This window comes from Spodoptera frugiperda, chromosome 4 (genome assembly GCF_023101765.2).
Source record: "Spodoptera frugiperda isolate SF20-4 chromosome 4, AGI-APGP_CSIRO_Sfru_2.0, whole genome shotgun sequence".
Taxonomy (NCBI): Eukaryota; Metazoa; Arthropoda; class Insecta; order Lepidoptera; family Noctuidae; genus Spodoptera; species Spodoptera frugiperda.
In genome coordinates this window covers 11,487,212-11,513,975 of record NC_064215.1, presented here as the reverse complement: position 1 = coordinate 11,513,975, position 26,764 = coordinate 11,487,212, and the positions used below count along the sequence as shown (strand labels likewise).

At 36.0% G+C, this 26,764-nt stretch overlaps 1 protein-coding gene across 4 annotated transcripts in view; it reads right to left on the bottom strand.

Moving 5' to 3' along the window:
* Positions 1–7,561: 7,561 nt before the first annotated feature.
* LOC118272456 (adenylate cyclase type 2) overlaps positions 7,562–26,764 on the bottom strand; it is a 210,907-nt gene continuing 191,704 nt past the window's right edge. For 2 of the 4 annotated variants that reach the window (XM_050693259.1, XM_050693260.1), the window contains exons 9-26: positions 26,301–26,433; positions 18,797–18,992; positions 18,339–18,497; positions 17,804–17,899; positions 17,252–17,379; positions 16,846–16,904; positions 16,445–16,606; positions 15,401–15,560; positions 14,921–15,004; positions 14,680–14,814; positions 12,656–12,822; positions 11,169–11,340; positions 10,842–10,907; positions 10,472–10,621; positions 10,038–10,139; positions 9,597–9,714; positions 8,896–9,040; positions 8,093–8,492 (exon numbers count right to left, since the gene is read on the bottom strand). In XM_050693259.1, the coding sequence (XP_050549216.1) occupies positions 8,378–8,492; positions 8,896–9,040; positions 9,597–9,714; positions 10,038–10,139; positions 10,472–10,621; positions 10,842–10,907; positions 11,169–11,340; positions 12,656–12,822; positions 14,680–14,814; positions 14,921–15,004; positions 15,401–15,560; positions 16,445–16,606; positions 16,846–16,904; positions 17,252–17,379; positions 17,804–17,899; positions 18,339–18,497; positions 18,797–18,992; positions 26,301–26,433 (2,347 nt within the window). In that variant the 3' untranslated portion in view covers positions 8,093–8,377. Of the gene's footprint in view, positions 8,493–8,895; positions 9,041–9,596; positions 9,715–10,037; positions 10,140–10,471; positions 10,622–10,841; positions 10,908–11,168; positions 11,341–12,655; positions 12,823–14,679; positions 14,815–14,920; positions 15,005–15,400; positions 15,561–16,444; positions 16,607–16,845; positions 16,905–17,251; positions 17,380–17,803; positions 17,900–18,338; positions 18,498–18,796; positions 18,993–26,300; positions 26,434–26,764 lie in introns of all 4 variants that reach the window. The other 2 variants (XM_050693261.1, XM_050693262.1) reach the window with 1 other exon arrangement.

Here is a 26,764-nt window from a genome sequence, read left to right as displayed (position 1 = left end):
AATACTTAACAGACAATCCATAACCACTAGCCCCACAATAAATACTACGTACTTTTATACCCACAAATCAACGGTAAACAACACCTACCTATAAAACTGTAAAGTAAGGTTTAACCACTTATTGGAGCGTTAAAAAGTTAAACTTATTGTTATTTATGAGTCTTGTTACGGACATTTATCACGAACAAATTGACGCCTTTACAAATGTAACAGTTACCGACAAAGATTAAAAAAGAAACAAAGAATATATTTATCTGTACTTATTGTTGCTTTGAATTACTGCGGCGTCTACACAGCAAGAGGGTTTTTGGGTTTGATTTCCGTATCGGGAAATTATATTTTTCGAGTTTCCCATTCCGAATTTTGCTCTGTAATGGTATAAGGATACCTATATGACTTGGAGCGAGCTGAAGTGGGAAGCTCAAGACCGACCCTTGCCCTATCTAGGGCACATAGGACCTTAAGTCAAGTAAGTTCGTTCTGGAACTTTACTTGGTGTAGTTGACTATAAGTGGGTGTTTCATTTCAAACATATAAGTATGCGAGTAATGAGTGTGTTTCTGTCGATCTTTTGGTACCTAGAATAAAAAGTGTGATTTGTGTTTCATCTGTCATATAAAACCTAAGTAATCTTACCTTTAAAATATTTTAGTGACCTCAAATTGGGACTGAACTCAAAACTTTCTCAGACTGTACATCACTGTTCGATTGTATCACACCCTATAGATACGAATTAAAACACTCTGTGCCTTTATTTACGAGTGCTACAGTATCACCCGGACTAATTTGTAATAATTGTACCGGGGATGATAACAAATCAGAGGTATGTGCATTACGTACACGATGGACTTGGCATATTTTTTAAACACTTTTATTGGAATATTTATATTTTTCTTGTCCCTTTAGACTCCTTCACAGGGATGAAGTAAACACAAAATATTCAATGGATGGGATTAACATCTCATAAGTTTTGACATACCGTATTGTTAAATGGCAGTGTTAATTTTATAGTTTTTTTGGGCTAGAAATGTGCTATGTAGCAATGCTACGAACATGTAATAGCAAAGCTGTAAAACTATGTGAGATCCGCAGCACGTGTTTGCAAAGCACCAATAGCACGCATCTTTCCATATTAAAATCATCATAACTTAGCTGATTCCATTTCCATCAGTGCTAAGCTATGTGTATTAATGAATATGATTGGTGGAAGACAAAACGCATCCACAGCGACGTAGAATAGCATATCTCTGTTAGAAAAGCACAGAATTATAAACCCGAAAATGCAATGCTAATTTAAAACTACATTTTTTTAGTCCAAGTTCACACTATACGCAGTCTCCCAACATCTCTTCCATACATCTTTATCTTGTACTTTCGCGGAAGAAGTTAAATCGTGTCAAAATCCAGATTACTAGGAAATACCGACCGTATGTCTTCTGCCGAAGGTGTTATGTCGAACGTTTTTTATTTATTAGTCGCCCAACGTTTGTTAATGATATGGAAGGACGATGCATATTTCCTCTTACTGTTTATAAATAATAATTATATCGTATGGCGTGTTTGTGGGCCATTTTTTGATTCTTGAAGTATCGAACTTAGTAGTTTTGGAATATATTTTTGACGCATATCTAAACTAGGTACATAGACTCGCTCTCAAAATCAAAGCCAATCCATTTATTCCAATTAAATTTAATAAAGGTACTTTTGTAAGTTTGACAAATAAAGAAATAAATAATAGTCTGCCAGTCTGTCTGTCAAAGAAGCTCGGTGCTTGTCAAAGAGTATAATAAGTATGTACTCGTCCCAAAACGTAGCTTCGAATGGAGAAGAACGAGCAAGAAACTCCATTCGTTATTAGTTTTTCTTCTTTTTTTTCTGCTACATAGATTATAATACATTACCATGCTCTGTTTATCTAAACATTTTTTTTTATTTAAGGAATTTTACGAAGTCTAGAATACACCTAATTACAGGGTAAAATTCCCATTGATCATACTTACTCCCGGAAAGGACGATAAATTCGACCATGATTTGCCTAAAGAGCTCTTAAACGGTAAAAATGGAGGCAAAGCAATAAAATTATAAACGCTTGATCTGGTTGAAACGGTTCCCTGAAATAATTTGTGGTCCAATGCGGTACACATTAACTGTAGTTGTGGTACTCTTTCAATTATGATCCCATGTACTTATATCTTTAGTGAATTTTTGAAATTATTAATTTGGTCGTAAATGTTTTTCGAGTATGGTAGTTACTCAGGATATGCTATGCACTAATGTAATTTCATTGAATATGCGACTGTTGTGCCCTTAGTTATGATTAAAATATAAAAGTTACCTAAGCAATATTAGTGTGTTAACATAGGTATAAGTAATATCTACTTAAGAAATTAATCACATAAATATTAAAATGTGAAAGTTTTTTTGTTTGGATTTTTACATATTTGTTCGGCAATCACGCTGAAACTACTGAGCGGATTTTAATGAAATTTTGCGTACTGGTAGGGTATGAGCTGACTACGGTGATAAGATACTTTTTATCCTTCGGGAACGAGAGCAAAGCCGCTGGCAGAAGCTAGTAAGCAACAATTTCACAACATTATTCAACGACACCGATCTCAGTACTTACCAGAACCAAGCAATTTTTCGGTACCAACTTAAGCAAGACATTATGCACAACACAACCATATCCCCACATATCATACAAACAGACAGCTCTTACATACATACAGACAAACAACAACAATAAATAATATTGATAACCTCGCAAATTGTATTTACGAGCGAAACCGAATCGGTTATATGTGAATTTTCGGAAACACCCACAAATTATTCGTATGGCAATACCAATTGATTTAACTACCGGGAAATCGGGAATATTTTGACATAAACATTGAAGTATGTTTGTTTGTTCTTAAAATTATGAGCGTTACAAAATACCAATACTTATTTTCTTAAGAAGATGAGAGATTTTTATTCATAAACGAGTGAAAGAAACTGTTGCTTAATTACAATCATGATAAAATCACTACAACCCAATTGTTTACATGTTCCTGGATTCTAGAATCTAATCAGAGAAGTATATTTCTCAATTACATTTATAAGGACTTGTAGGGTGTCTTAAGGGACTTTAGAATCCTCTAGTTTCGAATTCATAAGTATTTTTCTACGATAAAATTCGAGTATGAGTTTCAATAATTCAAAATATTAGTAGTGAGCTCGATCGTATTCTCGTCCCGCCCCGCACCGATGGCGAATAATAGCCAAAATTTAGACACAAAACATCTCAAAACACCAAGTACCTTTTCTCATTTAACAAATCTCATTAAACATCAATAACCCTAAAGAAATTTCTCCCACTCAGAGGTTTACCTTCTAAGCTCGAAGCGGTAAACTATATAATCCAATTAGCAAGTCACGGTGGCTGGTTGTAGTGGCAGTGTATAATAAAGTCATAAGCAACACTGGTAGCCGGTAGAGGCGCTACATTAATCACAGATTACTGCGAGCTTAGATGCACTATCTCTTTGTCCTGGACTCCCAGCGAGGGGCAAAGAGTATGGATGCTAGTGTAGATGGTGGTTTTATGCCTATTGGTGTTTGGTTTCATAGAGCAGGCAACGGAACTGCAGTATGTTTTATTTATTAGAACAATAACTGTCAGATAAACAGTGATCCACTTCAAATCAAGTTTATGAAAAAATATACAAGAAATGATGAAGTGCACAGAGAACGACATAAAATTGTTCACTTCACACATTTTTATTGTGAGTGTCGGAATTGACGAAGACCGGGCAGCATTGCTCTCTAAACTCACTAGATATTCAGCCCGCTTGCCAATCGTTAAAAGATTGTAACAACTCGCTTACCACCAATAGATATTATCGTGGCCAAACCCATCACATATAAAAAAAATCCTCTTATATATAGAAGAAGCCCATAGCGGTAGACAGTTCCAAGCTGTTAAAGTAACTGCTCCAATACTATCCAAATGAGAGAACTGTCGCATCTACACCAAAAAACACCGTAAAAAAATAATCTCTGTCCATTATTACGCTAAATAATATATGAGACGATTTATCTTAACCGAATAAGTACTTGGTAATATTTTATAGTGAGTATTGTGTCGCTAAACTTACGACTTCCGGCCAATATGGCGGCGAACTCTGTCGTACGGCTTATCTCAAGATGAGATATTACTATTGTTATCTCCATTTTACTGTGGGAACATTTAGAATGCTCTGGAATGAGCCTTGGTCCTTTGTGACGTGAAATATGTCATCTGGTCCTTCGGGCCGGTCACCTTATTTTGCTTTGTGGAGGTCTCTGTTCTGCCTTGGGGCGATTTTGCATTACACGCTACTTGGAAGCTTTTCCTTGAAGTGTTCGGAGTTTTGATGAAGTACCTTATTAGTGTAAATATTATATTTAGGTAGTTGGTCACACATACCTACTGAAATTAAGCGCCGCTGCTGGACTATGCACTTTCTCTTTGAGCACGGCAAATTTATTTTTTCTAAGTTTTTGAGTGCTCGGTTTCTGTGGAATGAGCATCTTAGCTTGCTCTTGACTCTTGATATATGAGTAAAAAGGGTAACAAATACATTATACTCTACCGTCAAAAATACATCGTACTTCCAAAACCTCATTTCGATCTAACACTATCAACACACCATCGAACACTATGTTAAATACCGGAGGCCCAATCCCAATCTTCCCAATCCCCTATTCCCCAAAACCCTTAAATTAGTAACCCCCAAAAGGCTGATAACTGGCCTTTGATGTTATGGGTGTCCATGAGCAGCAGCAATTGCTTACCATCAGGTGATTCGTCTACTCGTTTATCAGCTTATACCATAAACTATAATTTAATAATAGTTTTTAAGACAACCAAAACAACTTGTATATCAAATCAAATCTTTCTATAACTGGAACCAATAATTACGAACACCTAATTAGTAAGCACGGGCTATGATTAAATTCAATGTGAACGTTCTCACGTTAAATTTTTAATTGTTGTGATTAATCTACATTCTGACAGGTAGACTCGTTTGTGAGATATGGTGGTATAGGCGGGTGGAGAAAGCTTTTGCTAGATAAGGAAGGATATTCCTAAGCCTTTTGTTAGTGCTGTGGTCTTAATTTTTTTTATATAATATTATCAGACTTCGCGGCAGGCCCAGATGATGGCGGGACGAACTTGACATCTATATAAGGATTGGCGGCAGAAAGCTCTGCACAGAGAGGAGTGAAAGGAAACCTCCTTTCACTCCTGGATGCCTTTGCTCTGCAGTGGGATGGTCACGGCTAAAAAAAATACTATGTTACGGTACGGTATTAGACACTTTTTTTCGAGAATTTTATTTTCAATTAATCAAATGACTTCCAACCCCGGGTATGACGAGAGGACTATTCCAACTCCTGCTACAGTACTTTATTCTATTATCTAACCAGGCAGACGGTAGTAGAGACTAGGTGATTTATGTCATTTGAATGTGCCGAACTGTCAAATGATAATTACCCCCTCATAGATATATTAGAGTGATGAGGCGCCTTTGTCTGATGTAGTGTTCGGTTATTTGATTGGCTCATAATTTTCGACAGCCTACCTCCCAGGTGGAAGATAGCCACACACGATAAAATACAGCATATTTACTATGCAAAGATAATCTCAACATGCCAAAAGGAATTAATTGAAAAATCAATACTTGTCACGTACAAATAACAAATATTCAGAGGCAGTATTTATTGCTTTAAATATTCCCAGCTATATTGAAATGCACTGCAATATTTTGATTAGCATTTCTTTGCCAGTATACGAACACCTCTCGATAAATAACATGGCCAACTTTCACCAAGTCTTTCAGTCTTTTCAAACATTCCAAACAGGAAAGTTCCCTTTGAAAAATATCCACGATTTTTTACCCCACTACAATTAAGCGAATGTACCGCATGACTGTATCATTATTAAAACATATAGACAAGCAATACTCTATATTCCTGGGCGTTGCACTCGAAATAAATCAAACCCGATGTGTAGGTGGCCGGCGCAAGCGCAACCCGCAATTACCAATTAACCTCGCGTTATATTCATGTTCGAAATTCAAAATTCAAATTCATTCGGTCATACCACTCCGTGCGAGACACACGTCTTAAATGGTGATGTTGAATTTATAAAACAATTTTTTGGTACTTAATTATTTTTTGAAATAAAACAAAATATTGATCCAACGGTACTTAGATACTTTTTATTTAAAATCTTAACTATATTTTTTCAAAATAAAATCTCAGACCTAAAAATAAATTTACAATTCTGCATATTTCTTACACTATGTTTTAATTAAATAAATATTTATTTTCTAAAACGATGTCTATACATTTTAGGCTCAATTTCCACAATAACTACCAAGTGAAACTAGATGAAATTACATAATATACTGCCCTTTATCATTTAGGTCTTTTGAAAGACTATACTTCCATAAACTAGAAGTCTAGATGAATATCAAATATCTACTGCAACTTAGCAATACAGGATGTAAGCAGAACGCTCCCAAACGTGAAACAGGTATCAAATATCTATTTTAAGTAATAATAGTTGTAATCTGCAACTTAGCAATATACAATATATATATAGCAATATACACAGTGAGTACTGTCAATGGTGTCAATAACGATTTCTAGTAATGATTAAACATTAGGTAATTGATATTTTACTGTATGTGTAGCATTTAATTTTATTCTTATCGATAGTATTTGAAAAACCCTTTGCGAACAACATGAAAGGTACCTACTGTGTCTATAATCTGAGAGGCATACCTACTTGCCTAAACCAAATAATAGTGATTGTATTATTTTTTTATAATTAGATTAACTATTCAATTTTATTTTGGGACTAAACCACAAGTATTTTAATGAGCAAGCTATATTTATATTATTTTTTAATATTTATTTCCATTACAAATATATAGAGGCCGTCAAAAATATTATATTATTTTAAAAATACTCAAAAAGGGACAAATTCATTTTACAGGTAGAAAATATATTTTACAAAATTCGTATTAGGTACCAAAAATTTTAATATTCGCCAAAATTATTGGGATATGCTTTTGACTTTTTTATTTTATTACAATATTTTATATTTTTAGCACCATAAACACTAAAGAGTATCAAAATCAATACATTTTTTGTATGAAAAATAAAATAATAATGGTATTCTTATTAAATGCAAATTATAAACTATTAGGAGTCATGCGTGTATGTCATGTTAATTAAAAATAATTATAAATCTAATGTATCACACTTTAAACTAAAAATAAAATAAAATCTTATTATTAAATATCTATTTACAAATCTCTAAAGCTAATAATCTTACACCTACACTTTGCTATTAGTTGCTACAGAATATTTTTGGCAATTTATAACATAATATTATGCGAAATTAATCTAGCAAACATCACTATAGCTTTTTAATTTAAATTATAAGCGAAAATATAACACTTCATAATTCCACACACTAAATCACAAACTGACAACTTTGCTAATTTATTACACAAGGCGCTTCTTATTTTTATAGCAGTAATCGTAGCTACGTATACCAGAACATAAGTTATTATGCACTAGTGAAGTAAATAATAAATGTATTCTATATAAATAATACGTATATTTACATATATTATAATGTTTGTCAAAAATAAATAGATACAACTATACAATGACATATTTTAGGTGTGAGTGTTGGCCATACTTATATTTTACAAAATTGAGTATCGATTTAGTTAGGCCTAACACTAAAATGTACTAGTTATTTTAACATTGATTCTAAAGTCGAAGGTATTGCATTAATTTTAATACTGTCCTAAGTAACTAGTAGTAGATGTACATGTACCTACGTGGAGAATTAAAGTTGGTTTGACACTCTAAGTAAGTATGTAGTTACGGTATGTGTTACAATAAAATACCTACATCAACAGTTACAATATTGACGATATCACTTTTCAAACCATATTTACTTACAAAATATTAATTTCATTTTCTACACAAATAAATTATTAATCATACTAGTTTTGTAAACTTATTATTTTATCTTTCGCTTCACTTTATTTTTTACTATTATTCCATCGGATTATGTTGACTAATTTCATTTTCATATTTTAATTTCATTGTCGAACACTCATAATTTTATTCAGTTGAAATCACTATCTATCGATGTTCCTTTATCTCAATACACTCTTCTAGACCCTGATTCTCTTCGTGTTGTTTCTCAATATTCATCATTCCTTCTTCGATGCAACCATCCTCCTACTATGATCATCCTCAAAGACGTTCCTTGGTTTTCAAATATCCCAAGAGTCATTGAGGTCGATGGTCCTAATGACCCTGCTTATTGTCCTCCACCGACATTGGGTGTTTTCACGAAGTATGTTGTTAGAGTGCCTTTGCCCTTCACATAGGTTGGGCCTCGACATTCACAGGTGTAGCCTGCGTTCATTAGGACCCTGGAAAATGGGAAAAAGTATTGTTAAATGACACATTTCACACATTCATTTCATTTATTAATTTAATTATTAACTTTCATTGTATCTGAATTCTCACGCTAGAAATGTAATATTATCTTTAATCTGTCCATGTTTTTAACAATAAATAATTGTCTACTGTAATACCAAGCACTTTCTCCTTAAAATAACTTCATAGCAGTTTAACTAATCTGCTTTATTGGATGATAATCAGCTAAGCATAAATTGTAGACATTATTTAAGTTCCCGCTTGGAAAACGCAGTATTTTTTTTATTTTATTTTTAAAATCCATTCTTGAGTTGACTTACATTACCTGTACTTTAAAGACTTAAGATGCTTTATAAAGTACTAAATGTAGCTTAAGAAATAAATAATAATACTAACTTAGCAGTATCCTCAGTGACCTGTATCCTGCCCATGATGCCAGTGGAGTCCATCCTGGACGCCACATTGACAGTGTTGCCCCAGATATCGTACTGGGGCTTCTGAGCTCCCACCACACCCGCTATCACTGGGCCGTGGTTCAGACCTGAATCATGAAACATAAGACTAAAGAAACGTGCATGAAATTAGTAAAAAAAAAGCTGCCTTCACCTACAGGGAGTATAATAAAAGTATTTTAACGTGAAATTGTTTTCAACGCCATCTATACGTTTACATACAAAAGAAAATGTGTTTTGAAATAAGCGCCATCTGTCGTTCTTCGAGAGAAAGTAACGGAATTTGAGGAAGGCTCTTGAGTAGGTAGTTGGAAATGTAAACGTTGTGTGGAGCCTGTGTTTAGTTCCATGTAATGTAGGATGTAGGAGCTTATAGTCACACATTGGACATATGTAGTTTCTGACTGAGCTGTTAATAAGAAATTCGATTTAATGTTCAAAGATGTATGTACATAGTACATAGTATAAAATAAAGTCGCTTTATGTCCCTATGTCCCTTTGTACCCGTATACCTAATTCATTAAAACTATGCAACGGATATTAAGTAAGTGATTCAAGAGGAAGGTTTTTGCATAATATATCACCATTGCACCCATGCGGAGCTGTGGCGGGTCGCTAGTATTATTATAAAAATATGATGCTTACCTATCCTAAGTTTGAATCTCTGGAAGGACTCCCTGTTGATCTGGTCGAGTATCGTCATGAGAGCTATCGCGAACTCCACCAGTATAGCTACCGTGTGCTCCTCTTTACTCGTCACATCCTGGAATATCATAAAAATAAGCTTTAAAATATCGAAGTTGAAATGTCATATTTATTTTGGTCCTTTGAGCCAATTTTTTGGTCTTTACCATGTGACTTTTTCCGAGTTATATGTACTTTCAAAAAATATTTTAACACCACTGACAGTGAAGGTAAACATCGTGGGAAAGCCTGGGCTTATAAGTTTTTAAATCGCCAACCTGCATTGAGCAGGCGTAGTGATTAATGCCCTAACCTTCCCCGCGTGAGAACAGGCCTTTGGTCAGCAGTGGCCTCTAATAGGCTGATGATGATGACGATGATGGTTACTATTTTAATACTTACATTCTGCTCCTCCTTCCCTGGCCTCAAACCAGAAGCAATCATGTATGTGCTTCCTATCGTCTTTATCTTCTCTATACAACTAAATTTAGGCTTCAATAGTAACTGAAACAGATTATAAACATTTTACTAAATAAAAATATAATTTCACAACATGTATATTCAGTGTGAGTTATTCAATGGAATTCGACTCAGTAAATTACATTTTTTATTGGATAAAAGGCAAAAGAGCAGACGGATCATCTAATGGTAAGTGATCAGCGCAGCCCATGGACACCCGCAACACCAGAGGAGTCACGGGTGAGTTGCTGGCATTTTAAAAAGGAATACGCTCTTTTCCTGAAGATTTAGCGGATTTGTATCTATTCGGAAATACATAACTCCTTCCACAGTTTTGCTGTGTGAGGTAGAAAGATTCAAGTAAAAACATGTCTTACCTTATCAAAATCGCATATAATTTCATTGAGCAACCTCAAGCACTCCAACCCTTGCTTGTTGACGTCATTCTCATCGTAGAACTCTTTATAATTCGGTATCGACGCAAACATCACAGCTATAGTAGAATACCTCTCGTGGTATAACTCTGCCTGAAAAATAAGCATTTAAGATTTAAAAATTTGCACTAAAACGAATGCATTTTAAATATTTTATAATAAATACAAAAAAAAAACACAGTTTACTCGCGCATATAAATTGATCATGATGAAGAGACCCTCTGTGACTCGATACTAGTAGAGCTCTTCTCCATTAATGTACGTGACTAAGCCGTGATTTTTTAATTAATTTAGTATATCTTGTTATACTCACCTCTGATGCCACAAATGTTAGGAAATGCTCTGCCACGTGAGCAGGGAGTATGTTTTCTAGAAGAATCTGGAATAGAAAATAATATACTTTTCTTAATAACAAACGCTAAAAACTAATGTTCCAATACTCAAATGCCTCTCATTTTTAAATCATTCCAATCTTTCTATCTCTATAAACAGACAATTAAATGACAGAGATAGCGCTATATAGATATAGCAATTCAGTATCCAACTATTAAATACTTCTCTAAGTACAGCTAATTTGCCATTCAATCAATTTTAAACCCTACACCCTACGCATCAAAGTTCAATACACCATCCCACTTACTTTATTAATTCCCCTCATAGTTTCCACTTCTTCCTGTTCGAACTTCAGCTTGTCTTTCCATAGGAAGTCGGTCCTCGACGTGAACTCTATCTGCCTGTCCAGGATGTGCAGGAGAGCCGCCAGGAATACCAGGACCATGCCGGCTTTAGTGGCGTATGCTAGCATTGTGAACCTGGAATAGTGGAAATGGATTATAAGAAGAAAGAAGAAAGTAAGGCATATTAGCTAAAGGGTCTTTTGATGAAATCACCAAATTTTATTTAATGGTGCATTTTTGGAGAACTGAAGTAATTTTGAAATGCTTTTTCAAAGCACAAATTTAATATCTTTATATGTTTGAATCCACTATAATATTCTAGTCTCTTCTCCAATTTTCCCTAACAAAGTTCTTATGTTACTTCTTAAATGTTTTAAAGTATGTATATATTTTTATCTTGTTGGTGCAGCGGTTGCATATGCGTATAATTAATGGGTTTAATTTGCATAAGTATTTTTTTTGTGTATAATGTGCTTTTTTTGCTACCACTCTGTCGAAAATATTATGTATGTTAGGAAAAACCTACATTTGTTTGCAAAAGTATCTGATAGACACAACTATCAAACTAGACATAAGGATAGATTAAGTCAACCATTTTTTAGATTGTCAAAAATAAGTAAGTCATTTATGGGATTCTGTGTTAAATGTTATAATAGAGTTCCAATGGAAATACAGAATCTAAATGAATCAAAATTTAAACTATGTATTAAAAAAACGTTATGTAGACAAGCATACTACAAAGTAAACGATTATATAGAAGATAAAAATGCTTGCAGGCAAGCTGGTCCGGCTCCACAGGAGAACGAAAAAAATGTAGTAATATAACCATGTTATTTAATTTTCGATGTGTTCTGTACGTTATACAATTATTGTAAATGTGAGAGCCCTGTAATTAACTGAAATCAAATTAGACTAGTAGAATGCATTTATGTCAGCTTGGAGTTGTCATGCTCACTCAAATGTCTCATTGGCGGTGGCACGGGCATTGGATCGCTCGATTCCCTGCAACATGGTTGAGTTGGGCGGTGCTGGTGTACGTGTCATGTTCGTGAACGGGCGCTGTCAACTGGGACTGGTCAGCTCCGGACTGCATTATTTTTTATTGTCCTCTAGGTTATTTTCTTTTTCTGTCGCTTGGACTGTATATTGGTTTTACATTGTTCTCACATAGTTGAAGTAATCGAAACAATGTAACCAAGAAATGTATTGTAAATCTGATTGAAAAAGAGTAACCTATGGAGTTTCTTGCTCGTTCTTCTCCATAGGAATCTACACTTTGGAACGAGCAAATAGCTTCACTAGAGGACTGACCGACAGACAGACGTTATTAATATTATTATATTTGCTTTGACGTTCAAAAGTGCCTTCCTGGTCTATTTGAAATAAAAAAAAAAAAAAAAAAAGATACCTAAGAAAATCCTAGTGTAAGATAATAAAATAAAATACTTACTCATTCTCCAAATCCTTCTTCTGGTACTCGTAGAAGAGCTCAGCGGAGGCAAACAGCGTGATGTGTGAGACCAACGTCAGTAACATTAGAGCTAGTTTCAGCACGAACCCCACTCGAAGGAACACTGATATCGAAGCCAGGGTCAGAACTGAACTGTATAGATAGCTCTGGAAATCAGAAAAGAAAAGTTTTTAAGTAATGTTAATAACTGCATCGTTCGTTGGTGGTTGCCAGTGTGAGTAGAAATCGAATCGAAGTTGAGGAAACTACATCAAGAGGAGGCTCATCCTCCTTCTTTTGAGACAGTTTTCCTTTATTAGTCTAAGGTTTATCAGAGAATACTGCTACTTAGTCCCTATCAAATATGTAGTCTTTTCCATTAAAAGATTACACCCCATTAGGTCTTGTACGGTCATTCGACACATGTACATGGGATGAACAGAGATGGCAACAATAATATTCTAACTCTTTCATTACTAGTTCACCACGTAGCTTGGTAAAATTCTACCTAGCAGGTTAACCGGGGCTTCAACTCGAAAAGCAGGAGTAATAAAAGGTTGATTTTTAGTCAGCAAGAGTCTGATACTCCTTCTTGCCTCGCTTAAGGTTGGGAGAAATCATTGGATGATTTTCCTCCCTCAAAAAATAAGCGTAGTAAAGTTTGGCAAAACGTGACATAAAACTAACCACTTTATCATAGAATGGGTGTCCGGTGGCAGAATTAGGATTTAAATTTCAAACTATTTTCGAACCGTTAGCGGAGGGACGGACGGGGTGGTCTCGTTCGATTCATCATTCGTGCGGATTCCTTAGCCACGATATCGCAGTGGACGGGTGAACAACGTGCGTTCGCAATCGAAGCTTGTTTTAAAGCAAACGATTCCTGTGCTATTGCTCGTCGAAGATTTTGTTCGCGGTACAATATCCGACGGTTACGTGATGCGTCAAGCGAAGATTTGATTCGATTGTGGGTGCGGAGGTTCAGAGCAACCAGTTCAGCAGCAAATAATCCGCGGCCGGCACCTAGTCGAAGGTCGAGGACTGATGACAACAGCACTTGTCGCAAACAGTTTTCGTGATAACCCGCGACAGTCCGTGCGTAAGAGAGCGGCTGCTCTAGGGCTCCCAAAAACGATTGTGCACGAAATATTGAAAAAGGACCTTAAACTTCATCCCTTTAAAATTCAAATTGTGCTAGCGCTTAAGCCTAGTGATTACAATTTGCGCAAAAGTTTCTGCGAAACAATGTTGCAGCGATTTCGTACGGTGAACACAATCTTTTGAAGTGATGAAGCCCATTTTCATTTAAATGGAAGTGTAAATAAACGGAACTGTCATTTTTGGTCACCTATAGGACAGAACCCACGATTGAAACATCAACAGCCACTTCACAGTCCCAAAGTGACGGTTTGGTGTGCATTGTCAAGCAGAGGAATAATCGGCCCCTATTTTTTTGAAAATCGTCAAGGACAAGTCATTACTGTGACCGCCGTTTCTTATCAGCGAATGCTTACCGATTTTTTTCTGCCAAAATTAAGAGAACATCCTGCCTACAGTTCACAGACATGGTTCCATCAAGATGGCGCCACGCCTCACACTGCTAGAGAGACCATAGCGCTTCTTCGTGATTTGTTCCCTAACAAATTAATAAGTCGTTTTGCTGACATCCCCTGGCCACCCAGGTCGCCGGATCTTACCCCCATGGACTTTTTTCTGTGGGGGTACCTCAAAAGTATAGTTTATGAAACCACCCCACCGACCATCTCAGCATTAAAAGAAAATATCGTTCGCGAGGTTAATGACATCCCGACGGCCCTTCTCCAGCGAGTGGCGCGGAATACTGAAGCCAGATTCCAAGAGTGTGTCCGACGCGATGGTCAACATTTAGACAAAAAAAAAATTAACAAATAAAATCCGCAATTCCCTTCTTTGTTATAGTCATTGAAATAAAAAAAAATATTCTGCCGTTTTTTTATTATTTAATTTTAAAATCCTAATTCTGCCACCGGACACCCTGTACTTACAGGTGCAGAATCGACATCGTTGTAGATATGCATCCCGCTCATGGACACGTCATCAGTGAGGTTATTATACTCGGAAAGGTTTGACGCGTTACTGCGGAGGTACATCGGGTAGTCTACTATCACGAACGACTGGAACTGGAAAATTAGAATAAAGGAATTTATTTTAATGGGCAATAAACTAATAGAAAAGAAATTATAAGTAACACACTGTTAAAGTTAGATATAAGAAAAAGGGTCTTACCAAATTAATGACTGCGCACGCGCCTATTAAAAGAACCGACACTACGAACATTGTTAGCCTAATGAATCTATTATTGGCGACCACCTGTAACAAGAAATAATTATGGGTAAAGAAGTTAAATGCAGTACATTATTGTCAAAGTAAAAGTAATAAATCAGTAGCCTGGAAACGTCATAAGTAAACTAAGTCCTTCTATTTCTAGATATTTATATAAGAACTATCGTGAGACATAATAAGTTAACTAAAAATCTAGTAAACAAGTAGCTGCTCATGCTAAAGTATCCATCTGTGACTCGAAACTAGTAGAGCTTTCCTCCATTAATTTACGTGAGTGAGTCGTGATTTTTAGTTAGGTCTTTCTAAAGAAAACTTCTCAAGAAGGTTTCCGAAAACATGTAGGATGTCCATATTACATTCACTGGTTTAGTTTTTGGTATCTCTAGGTACTAGCTATAAATCTATTACTGTTAAAAAACGCACCTGTCCAGGTTTCGTGCAGTTATCAGCATATAAATCGTCCGGTACATCGGATATCGGCCTCAATCCTCGGGTTAGCATTCTGCCATCGTACCAGGATAGGTACACGAACACCATCAACGTGAAGAAGGTCGGACCAAACGATGCGTACAGAACAACGCCTCTGTAATAATGATACAATTTAGACATTAAGAGAGAGAAACTACTACTAATTTTGATAATTTTAAGTTTTTTTATTTAATATATTTTAGTGATTAGCCAGTGCCCATTTTCATTTCGATAAATGAGCAAACGGATCACCCGGTCGTAAGCAATCAGCGCTATTCATTAGGTTTTTTTTTCAGGGGGGAAAATCATCCAATGACTTCTCTCGCCAGGGCAAAGCGAGAGGGAGTGTCAGACTCTTACTGACTAAAAACCACCCCATTCCTACTCCTGCTTGTTGAGCCGGAGCCCCGGTAAACCCGCTAGGTAGTCCGCAGCTCCGGATTAAGCATCAGCCCTACTGGGCCCATCTGTGGTGGTCTGATGGCTCTTTGAGGCGCGCGCGGAACACCGTTGCGTTCCGCGCGCGCCGCACGCACGGGTCTGGATCTGGTCGGGCGGCGAGCTACCCTTGCTCGCCGTCCGCAGACCCGCACTTACGGTGGCCGGAGATCGTCACACGATCCCCGACGCCGGGAGTGTCTTTCGCGTCGGTTAGGGGCTATTCATTAGGTAGCACGCACTTAGGCTGAGCCGATCCATTCGTACTGAAGCATTGGCTTATTGTGAAATTCTAATGTTTTTTGTAACCTATTGCAAGGAATGTACTTATTTACCAACTTGTTAGAGAAAACAAATCGGCTGCCGTACATTTCGTTCACTCTTTCTTTTTTTTTAAGGGAGTTTAAGTTAAATTATAAGTATGTACCTATTTTTTTATACTTGAAACACTAGAGCAAACATAAGTGTGATGCTAGTTTGGGTCACTTTGGTACCCAATAACCCCATATAACATATAACTCCACTGGGTTATTGGGCCTTAATATTTAAACACGCACTTACTTAGGCACAGTGAGAAGTTGTATGAATGCCAGTACAGCGAATAGTGCAGCTGCGCAGGCGACGTTGTACTTAAACTGCGCGTCTGATTGGTTGCGGTACTGACGCTCTTGGGTACTGCTCTTGAACCACAATGTGACACGATTCATGCCTTCAGAATTAGTACTGGAATCATTAAAAATTAAAATTATCATACATGACTAAACATTGAACTATGCAAAACCATGTGTACAAGGGCTCAATACTCTTAGTCCGAGTTTCTTTACGTTTAAAGTAATCGAAACGAGAGCGCGTTTGGCGCTCTGATTTGTTGTTTTATTCGAGCCTGTTCGTACTAAGGGTACAATTAAACAAGCGATAATACATAATTAAAGATAAGATGACATTGAAAGAGCGATAGCTACCTGCAGTCACAACAAGTTGTCCTCTGTGGAAGTAGATTCTGTTCTATCATCGCTAAACTCTGAAACAAATTAAAATTAACATCATGAGATAATTTATTGAAAATAAGAAAATACAGAATGCTAATAGCAAGAAGCGACGTCTGGAACTGAAACTCGACAATAGACCAGTACCACTACCCTTAGTATGAGTTTGCTTGACGTTGAACGAAAACGAAACGACAGCGCGTTTGGCACTCTTATTGGTCGGCGTAAATGAACCGACCAATCAGCAGAGTACTGAACAAGTGAACACGCTTGAGGTTAAACGTAAAGTAAACTTCTACTACGGGTACAGCTTTATGATGCTATTTGATTATGTAAATAACAATTGAATGAAAAAATCATTGTATTGTTTTGTTCCACTTACAGATATTCCAATATTCTTGGCAAGCGTGGAGTCAGTGATGTTCGCGAAGGGTTTGTCTGCGCCCCAGCACTCCACGTACTTGGTCATCTTGCTGGATGGACGGGATCGCGTGGGGACACCAGGAGTCGCTGGAAAATATGCCAACAGTGATTTAATTCTGATGAACATTGTGAGAATGTCATCAAAATGAATACGGTAATGGAACAGTCAAGAGGAACACGTCATTCTCAGGTTTGCTAAAAAAAAAAACACCTAATAACTGCTATCACTAATCTCAGAGATAATCATGCGTAATGGACCTAAAACCGTTTTTTTAAAGATGATTTTCTTAGTAAAATAGGAAGTAAAACAAACTAAACATGTGAACTAAAAAAGTGATACTAAACATGTCAACAATCAAGATGGAATGAACTGGAAAGACACAAACAAAAACAATGTTCTTTTTCTGGAGACACAAAATTAGAGACTGACTTAAGACTATTTAGGCTATAATTAGGTTCGAAACGACTCACATTGTTAGATACTAGGTCACAAATAAACTTAGACACTAACATAACGATTCAGTCGACATAGTACTTATCATCCTAAGGAATAGGGGCGTCAGTGTGTCTGTTGGGGTCGGTTGCTCACTGTGCTCACTAGAACTTTCTGTATAACACATTGTGATCATTACTTTATATTTTTTGAAAGATTTAACCCCCAGTAATACTAATAATGGCAACGCATTTGTAACTCCTTTAGTGTAACAAGCGGCGCCAATGGGGTAGATGACAATGTTTTATTTAACAAAAATTTTTGAGGAAATGATATTGATTTGCAATATCGCGTGAAGCCACTTCAAAGTACGTTTTATACGTAGAAATGACGTGGTTAGCTCCGACTTTTAAACTTTGATTCGTTTTATCGAAGTATTATTAGCTAAAACGACAAAATAAAAAAATATGTGTCTAATATTTTTCATTACCTAACTGACGGACTAAATAGACTTGAGATTTTTAATTATTATACCCCGTCATCGTCCCTATTACTGGACGTCGTGCTTATACTCTAGAGCCCGATTTCAGCAACTTAAAAGACTGTTCCTCACCTGTTCCCATAATAGGACTAATCGCTCCAATGATAGACCCGCTCCGGCTCTTCGGTTTATGAGCAGTGACCACGCTGCCATTACCAAGTCCATCACCAGGACTTGTCGCCTGATTGTTGTCGAAAGCTACCACCTTTACTGATGCTCGTCTGCTGAGGTCTGGAATATGGAAAATGGATTTAATGAATGATCTGTAAAATGTCGTATCATGATTCGATTGCATCGTTGTCACTTTTTTAACCCTAATCATGAAAATAATTAGATTGGTGAGCATTGTATGACATACTAATGTTCTGGCTTATATCATAAAAAAATACCAAGCTAGGGGTTCATAGCCAGAAACATTTCAACAAGTACAATGTCGTGGTACAATGTCACATGATTTATCACATACATGACTGTGATGTTTTTAAATAGCCTTGAGTTTGAAAATTCTCAATATTAATTTATTTTCTTACCTCCAGTAGTCCTAAGCGACTCGGTCCTTAGAACCCTGTGGGGGAAAGTCTCCATTTCATTGAAACTGTTCTGCGAAGGAGCTGGACTGATGTTGTCTCTTGGTTTCGTGGGAGAAATGTCCTGGTACAGTGAAGATACAATGCTTGCTTTCCGATCCACGGTGCAGACGGAGAGGCGACCATTTTCTGATACTTTCTGTAATTCAAAGGTAAATTATGGAAGTTAGTTTTACTGTGAACATGATGTAAGAAATATTTTGGGAGTTTGTTTTATTGTGAACATGATCTTATCTCTAAGTTCTTAGAGTACTAATTGTTATGATTTAGTCAATAATCATTTAAAGGGTTACACAGGGCTCATTTCGAGATGCAATGCTCAGATTTTTTCGAAATTTGGAACTATTCTAATAAGTAATTGACTGTCAATAGAAAACTGTTGAAGGCTTACTTCGGTCACCAGTGACCACCACGGCGTTCAATGTGATAATAACATATATTTAACATAAGAAGTACAAATATAAAACAGAATCGAAGCAATACTGGACACAAAATCTACTTCTCGAGACGACGGAGAAAAACTTAAAGAAACCAAGAAAAATAACTTGTCGTCGTTATTGAAAAACTTAGTATTCTGGCGAAAGCATTCAACGTGTGACAAACCGAGGTAACTTGTAACTTGACAGCGGACAGGCTGTAACAAATTGTTATTGACATCGCAAACGACGGGTACTAAGTACGAGGTTACTATGAAAATATTTGCTTTATTTTTTTGGATAAACAAATTTTTGTACTGTACGAGAAAATTCTCTTGTCATCGGTTAAATCGGGTTATTGGATTTTAACCCTGGGTATGCAGATCCACGCGAGACATAATGTGCTTTCTATTGTGTCTTATATACCGGCAGATGAGAGGGTAATTTTCAGTGAGAGCACGATAAAAAGAAGAAAAATAGCTAGGTGGACTGATGACATCACCAGAGTCGCGGGGAGCCAGTGAATGCTAGTGGCGAACTGTCATTCAACGTGGAAGACTAAGGTCGTCGTCGACGTCTTCTGGCTGATGATGATTATGATGAAAAAAGAAATGGGTTTTGTAAACCGAACAGAACTCACAGAAAGACAAGACACATCACAAAACGTTTTACTATTTCCTATTAAAAACAAAGATACCAGTTCGATACAAGATCAACAAACCACTTCTTAAATCGAAAATCTCTTTGAAAAACAATTGAAGAAAGACAAATAAATGTCCAAGCAATCGGAGAGTTCACCACAAACACAAATACTACAGAGATTACAAACTGCAATCAAATGTAATCCCTCAATCCGAGTTGTGATCTTGTCTCGAGATCCAATCCCTATTTGCTACCAACTTTCCGATTTAACACAAAGACAGAGAAATCTTCTAGATTTTATTTTAATTGTCTTCTAGAATTCTTGTTCTTCGTATCGTCATGCCTTTTATCCCTGAAAGGGTAGGTAGAGGTGCACATTACGGCATGTAATCAAATGCTGCTATACAAAGTACATCCACTTTCGCCATTTATGTTATAAGTCCCACGTAATAGGGAGTGAGCCTATTGCCATATTCTGGGATCTTGGTTTTAGTTTGAACAATTTCTATTTTCTGTATTTTGTTTTACTACTTTAAAATCTGGTAACTAAATATAATTTCAACAATTTATTATGTCAATGTGGAGTGTAAGGAATGAAACCCGAAAGCCGGCAATTTTGCCAAAGAAAACCAACCTGTAGTCGTCTGCTCATTTTTCTTTTTAGATTTTTATGCAAAGCCATCGTTCATATCTACATAGACATTAATTGATCTAGGTTTAATTAATTGTTCTATACTGAAAGTCAATGGCATCTCACATTACCACTCAAGAAAACTTACTAACTAAGTCTGCATACTTTCAAAATACCTAGTATCAATTTCAACCCAAACGACCGTTCAACTATACTTGTACCTAAAACTGTAAGAAGTATCTAGTAATTAACTTTACAACTGTTACTGACTGACTGACTAACTCAGTTGGGACTGCTACAGAGAAACTTCACAGTAATTGTTGATGATGAAACAATTGAAGTTTCTACTGAGTTTGTTACAGTAGCCTTCTTCAGTTGATTAAAAGAAACTAAATTTGTTTAGTTTTTCTTTCAGGTATTGAATAAGTTTTATTATTGTCTAACTAGATCATAATAATTATTATCTTTAACTAAAGATTAAAAAGTATTCTTCTAAGATATAAAATTGGTCTAAACAATACATCCTTTCATTAATCATAATTCACACATGAATTTGAAAACATAACAAGATTGATAATTTCAAAATAAAAACCCTTATGTTCCTTTTTTATATTATAACATTCGTGAGACATACTAAATTCATTATTATGTTTTTCGCCTTACTCGCTTGATTATTTGAGGACGATGACCGCGACTAGTTTCAAACCACGCTAGGAGCTCATATTCGCGACACACTACGCAGCAATTGTCGCACTGTAACGGCTGTAACTTTTTAAGTTTTTGCTTGACAGTTATACACGGATTGCACCAAAGGAGCGATTACTTTGAATTATATGAAATATTGTATCTTTCCTGCCTATACTTGTATCAAGTTTAAATAAATAATAGATTACCTAATATCACCGTTAATGCTTTGACATGAAAGCCTAGTAGCGCTATGGCAGAAATTGAGTTTTCGAGCCAATGATCGGGAATCTCATTAAGAACTAATAGATCAACGAAGCATAAAGCAAAGGGGATGTTTCCTCAAACACAAAGTTACAAAATATGTCATTCAATAATTAGTGAAGCCTTGCCTTTTAATTCCCTAATGGTGCTTTTTCCATCAGATTTGTGCTATGTAACTGAGCTGTAGCTTAGCTATTAAGCTAAGCTGCGAAACTATGTGACCGTTTCTACTAATACTAAACTATGTAGCAAAGTATGTGCAAGTAAGATATTTGATACTTACTAAATTTAACAAATTGAAAAGTTCAATATAACTTACTGGTCAACTTTCGTCTAGTTGATCATCTTCCAGAATATTAAAATAAAACAGGTTATGTTACAAAAAGTTATTTCAACCCCAAATAATTAACCTTCAACACCTATCAAGACCATTCCTTACATAGGCTCTCATACCCACTCAATATTATATCTACGTATGTAGGCACATATAACCCTGACGATGCCTGAGGCTTAGCGTTTTCAATAATTTGGTTAGTGGCTCAAGTTCCCCGCTTAATATTATCTCAGGAGACATCTCAAGTGATTGCCGGCAGCCAAACGATTTTATATATTTGCACAATTAACCTATATTTGTATGCGAACGTAATAAATCTGCTATTTCTGGTTATTTGTCTTTCCTGTATGAGTTTAGGTTTGATATTTAGGGAGACGATTATTAATTTTCGATATTATAAATTATTGGTTAAGAAAAAGTCGAAGACTTGACGACATAGCGTAATTGTAGTATTAAATACAGTGAGTGCATAAAGACCTGCATGAGTACTACCCATTGGTGAAATTAGTCTTAAAGAAATTAAAATCCGGTAAAAATTGGTAAACTAAACAAACACTAAAATAAAATAAAAATACATTGTAAAGAAAAGTCAACCTTATTTACAAAAAATACCTGAAACATTACCCCTCACTCAATTATCAAGAGATAATACGTTTCAAGGTCAACAGTGGAATGAAAATAGTAATTTTAGGGATCAAAGAATATGGGCGTCAAAGTAATTACTTGTAAAAACAATAATAAATCCCCAACACGTGCCTGGGGCCAGTCAATTATGTCGGTAGAACAAACAGTTTGGAGATAGATCTGTGGAATCTTTCATTCGGCGTTACCCAGCAACACTGTTTAGGTAAATTGGAAACTTTAATATAAGTAGATGTCTGTCTTTCTAAAATACTAATTTTCTCTTTTGAGCTGTGTCTTAGATTACTATTGGATGTACTTCTTTAAAATCTAGATGTTTTTTATGCGTATTCTCCAGTCGCCGATAAATCAAACTGACGGATCAGCTGATAGTAAGCAATCGCCGCCGCCTACCGACACCCGAAACACCAGAGGCGTTACAAGTTTAGGGAATCAAAGAAGATGGGGTAATAGTGCCTCCGGTAACCTCGTTCACACAACGAAACACAACGCAAGCGTTGTTTCACGTCCGTTTGCTGTGAGCTCGTAATATCACTCCGGTCGAGCCGGCCCATTCGTGCCAAAGCATGTCTCTCCCCCATTTCTCTTCTAAAATATTTTCAATCGCAAACCATGTTACATTGAGAGGGACAAATAGACGGATTTGTTTGTATGTTTGTTCGGTGTATTTGCGAAGAGATCTCAGTTCAAACAGACACGTATCCTCTACCGGTACCTATATCGAACCTACAAATATTTTATGAAGAAATTGAATTACTTCTACACAAAGTTCTAGTGAAGGTACCAAACAAGCTTCTGTGTTCAGTGATTTCTTAGTATGTAATTAATAAATAATAAAAACTACTACTGCGGAGAAGACCTAAAAAAGTAAAAAGAAAAAACATAAAATTTTCCGACAAGGGAATAAAATCCGAATCAACTTCCACTTACTAACTACTCGATTAATGAGACAGTCTTCTAATTACAATAATATTATAATATACCTACTATGTTTCCCATTTTATACACGGATTTAGAACTGGGAAATTGATCAAGACATTAAAAAAAGAACCTGATACTTACGCATAAAACTCAAAAATGTCATCTGTTAAGTCGTAAAATAACTAAACCTACGTCACAATGGCGTCCACCCCATCTATTATCTCATTCCCATATAACATGAGACTATAATACATTCATGTATCTAGTCAATTCGATTCCTGATACACGGATATTGGCAATATTTGACACCAATGACATCGCACCGTGCATGATTGAACTACACACACGATACTGAACCTATTATGTACATAGATAAAGTGGCAATTGCTAAAACAACTGCGATCAGTTGTTTACAATATAGTTGTGTGTAAATACGAACAGGGATTTTTTTAATTACTATGGTAAACTTTATGCCCTTATATTTTGTTATTAGTTTTAAAATAATCTTTCAGGATGTTTCCTTTGTTGTTATAAAACACGTAAAAATATTATTAAAACTAAATTACTACAAGTAATTTTTCCAATAATGAAAACCAATATTGAATAAAAGTTCCACTAGACTTGAAAAATACCCAATGTAGAAAAAAAGATATTAAGAGTAATATCTTTAATATTTCATAGTTCTTATTACTTTACGATTGCAGTTTCAAAAGCAATTTGTTGTCAATACAAGCGTAATAAGATCATCTTCATTTTATTTTGCCCAGTGAGCCGAAAGCAACTGATTTGCAATTCAATAAAACTGCGACTAGTTGCGTTTGCATGATGGAGGCGGTCTATGAATAGTTCGTTTTGGATCCAATCATTTTTCAAACTGTTTTGATGAAGTATGAATTTGTACCTTAATTGCACACCCCCGATGGGTGTAGCGAGTGATCAATCGAAACTGAATTTCCGTTTGATTGATTTAGGAAAATAGATTTTTCGGAACGATTTTGTAGATACGGGTGGATTATTTTCGGTTGACATCGTTTTTAATCAAAGATTCTTTTTTATATTTAAAGATTCTTGGTGGTTACTTTTTAATTTTTGAAAGTCCTTTCAACCTTTTAAGCTCCCGGTCAAATATCAATTACTGCGCCCCCAGCGCGCGGCACAAATCGAAAAAAATATATAAGGAGGAGCATTCGTCTGAATAGACCGTAAAAATAGTGCATGCTATTTGTCGCTGCAATACAACACAGCAGTAGGGACACGGAAATATATCGCATATATGACACAGGCGGTTAAAGTTTAGTTTAGTCGGTTTTCTGAACACTGAATACAATTTATCATTTTGAGTATTTAGAAATATTTGTAGGTACGCTCTTAACGACATCGTTTACGTATGTAAAACACAAAATTAAACATAAACAACCCAAAACCAAGGAATAAGATAAAATAAATATTATCTCAACAAATAACACGGGAAAATCTGATACGATACTTGAGCTCGAATCATCTGTCACTCGATCAAATTGAACAATTTTTGTCGAAGCGGGAAATATCAGATATCTTTAGACGCGGTTTCTCGTTAATTTATAATAAGAAGGGAAGGATGTTATAAATCTTCATTGGCAAGAATAAATTCTTCCTCCTTTCTTGGAGTGACTGTAAATCTATTTGTTTAAGGAAAACGAATGGGACATTATGTTAAAGAATAATATTTTTCGCCCGTAGAGAAAGTATGTCGCAATGGTCCGGTGGTTTAAGACGCTCGCTTCTTATGAGAGTGCGGGCTCAAAACCTATCAATGGCTTTACCGATTTTTACCAAATTTTACATGCGTATGTATTCAGTAACGGGGTAGGTGGAGGGAAAAAGGCCTAGAGGAAGAAGCCCCAATCGGTGGTCGGACCAAATCTCCAAACAGCTTGAGATGCCTATCAGCGCTGCTCTTCACCAAGCAACGGAACGCAACCGATGGAGGCAGCTGGTCGAAAAAATCAAACGGAGTCACGATCCTCAGCAGTGAGGAAATCGACTAGAGAGAGAGATGTATTCAGTAGGTCTTAGAATCGGCTACTATCTATTTTCCATACCCCTAAGTGATAAGGGTTGTTCACCCTTAATTTTTTTTTGACGAAATAGTTTATAAGGCAAAACAACATTTGCCGGGTCAGCTAGTGTTTAATATGAAAAAATCCCTTATCGGAAAAAAAATAATCAGATAAAGGTGACAGGTACAAACAGCTAGGACATTTGAATGAGCCAATTAATCATCTCTTCAAAAGCATCTCATCATAACACACCATACAGCCTTGTTCCACCACCATCAATCTTAGACAAAGAGCTTTCAGGAAAGCTGAAAGACATTTTCAGTAATGTGTTTGTGAAGTAAGATTATGTAGATTAATTATATCATTTGTGTTTCAGGAACAATACTCGTACCTTAGTTTGTAGTTTGGTGTAAAATTATTAAGATGATGAATATTACTATAGATGTGTTGGCATTTCTTGTAGGGTAAGCCGGGAGTGAGATTAAGCACTGTTTACATCACATTAACCGCCTTTAAGTGGCCACTGCCAACCAAAGGCCTTTTCTCACATGGATTAAGTGTGAGCATTAACCACCACGCTTACTCAATGCGGTTTGGCGATTTCAAACTCGTAGTTAGAATTTATAAGCCCATGTTTCTTCATGAAGTTTCCTCTCACCGTTTGTCAGTGGTGTTTAAATAATCTTAGAAATTACATATAACTCGAAAAATTACACACTGGTACTTCGCGTTGGTACGATTCGAGTCCACACCCTCATGCATGAGAAGCGGACGTCTTAAACCTCCGGGACACATGAGAAACACTATTCAATTTGCAGAAAAACTATGTAATTACTACTTATAATCTTCACATAGAAGAATCTGTGTGACTTACCTTCGGAGGAACTATGAGGTATGTCTCCACTTTGTGGTCAGCTAAGTATCCTTCCCTGGAAGCGCCGTCTCCAGGCTCCACGTCAAACCTGCCTCCCAGTTGGAGAAGAGTCGCTTTGGTTATGTGGACGCGTCTGAAAGAAAATATATAAATGGTGGCTTAAATTTTGCAACATAATAAAAACTAAAGCTTAGTCTATTGCAGTAAGTTTAAAGAAATATTTAAGGTACTGTTTAAGACAATACAATAATTGTGATTTTTAAGAGGTTTGTTAAAATAATCATGTACACACGAGTGTAAAACGCCAAATCGAATGCCAATTAATGGAATATCAAATAGTGAAATATTGACTACAGAATGTTTGATTTGTATGATAATTCTGTGTTTTTGATCGATTTATAAATTGTACTTTCATAATATCGTATATTCAACAACAAATAATACAGGGTCCTGCATTAATACAA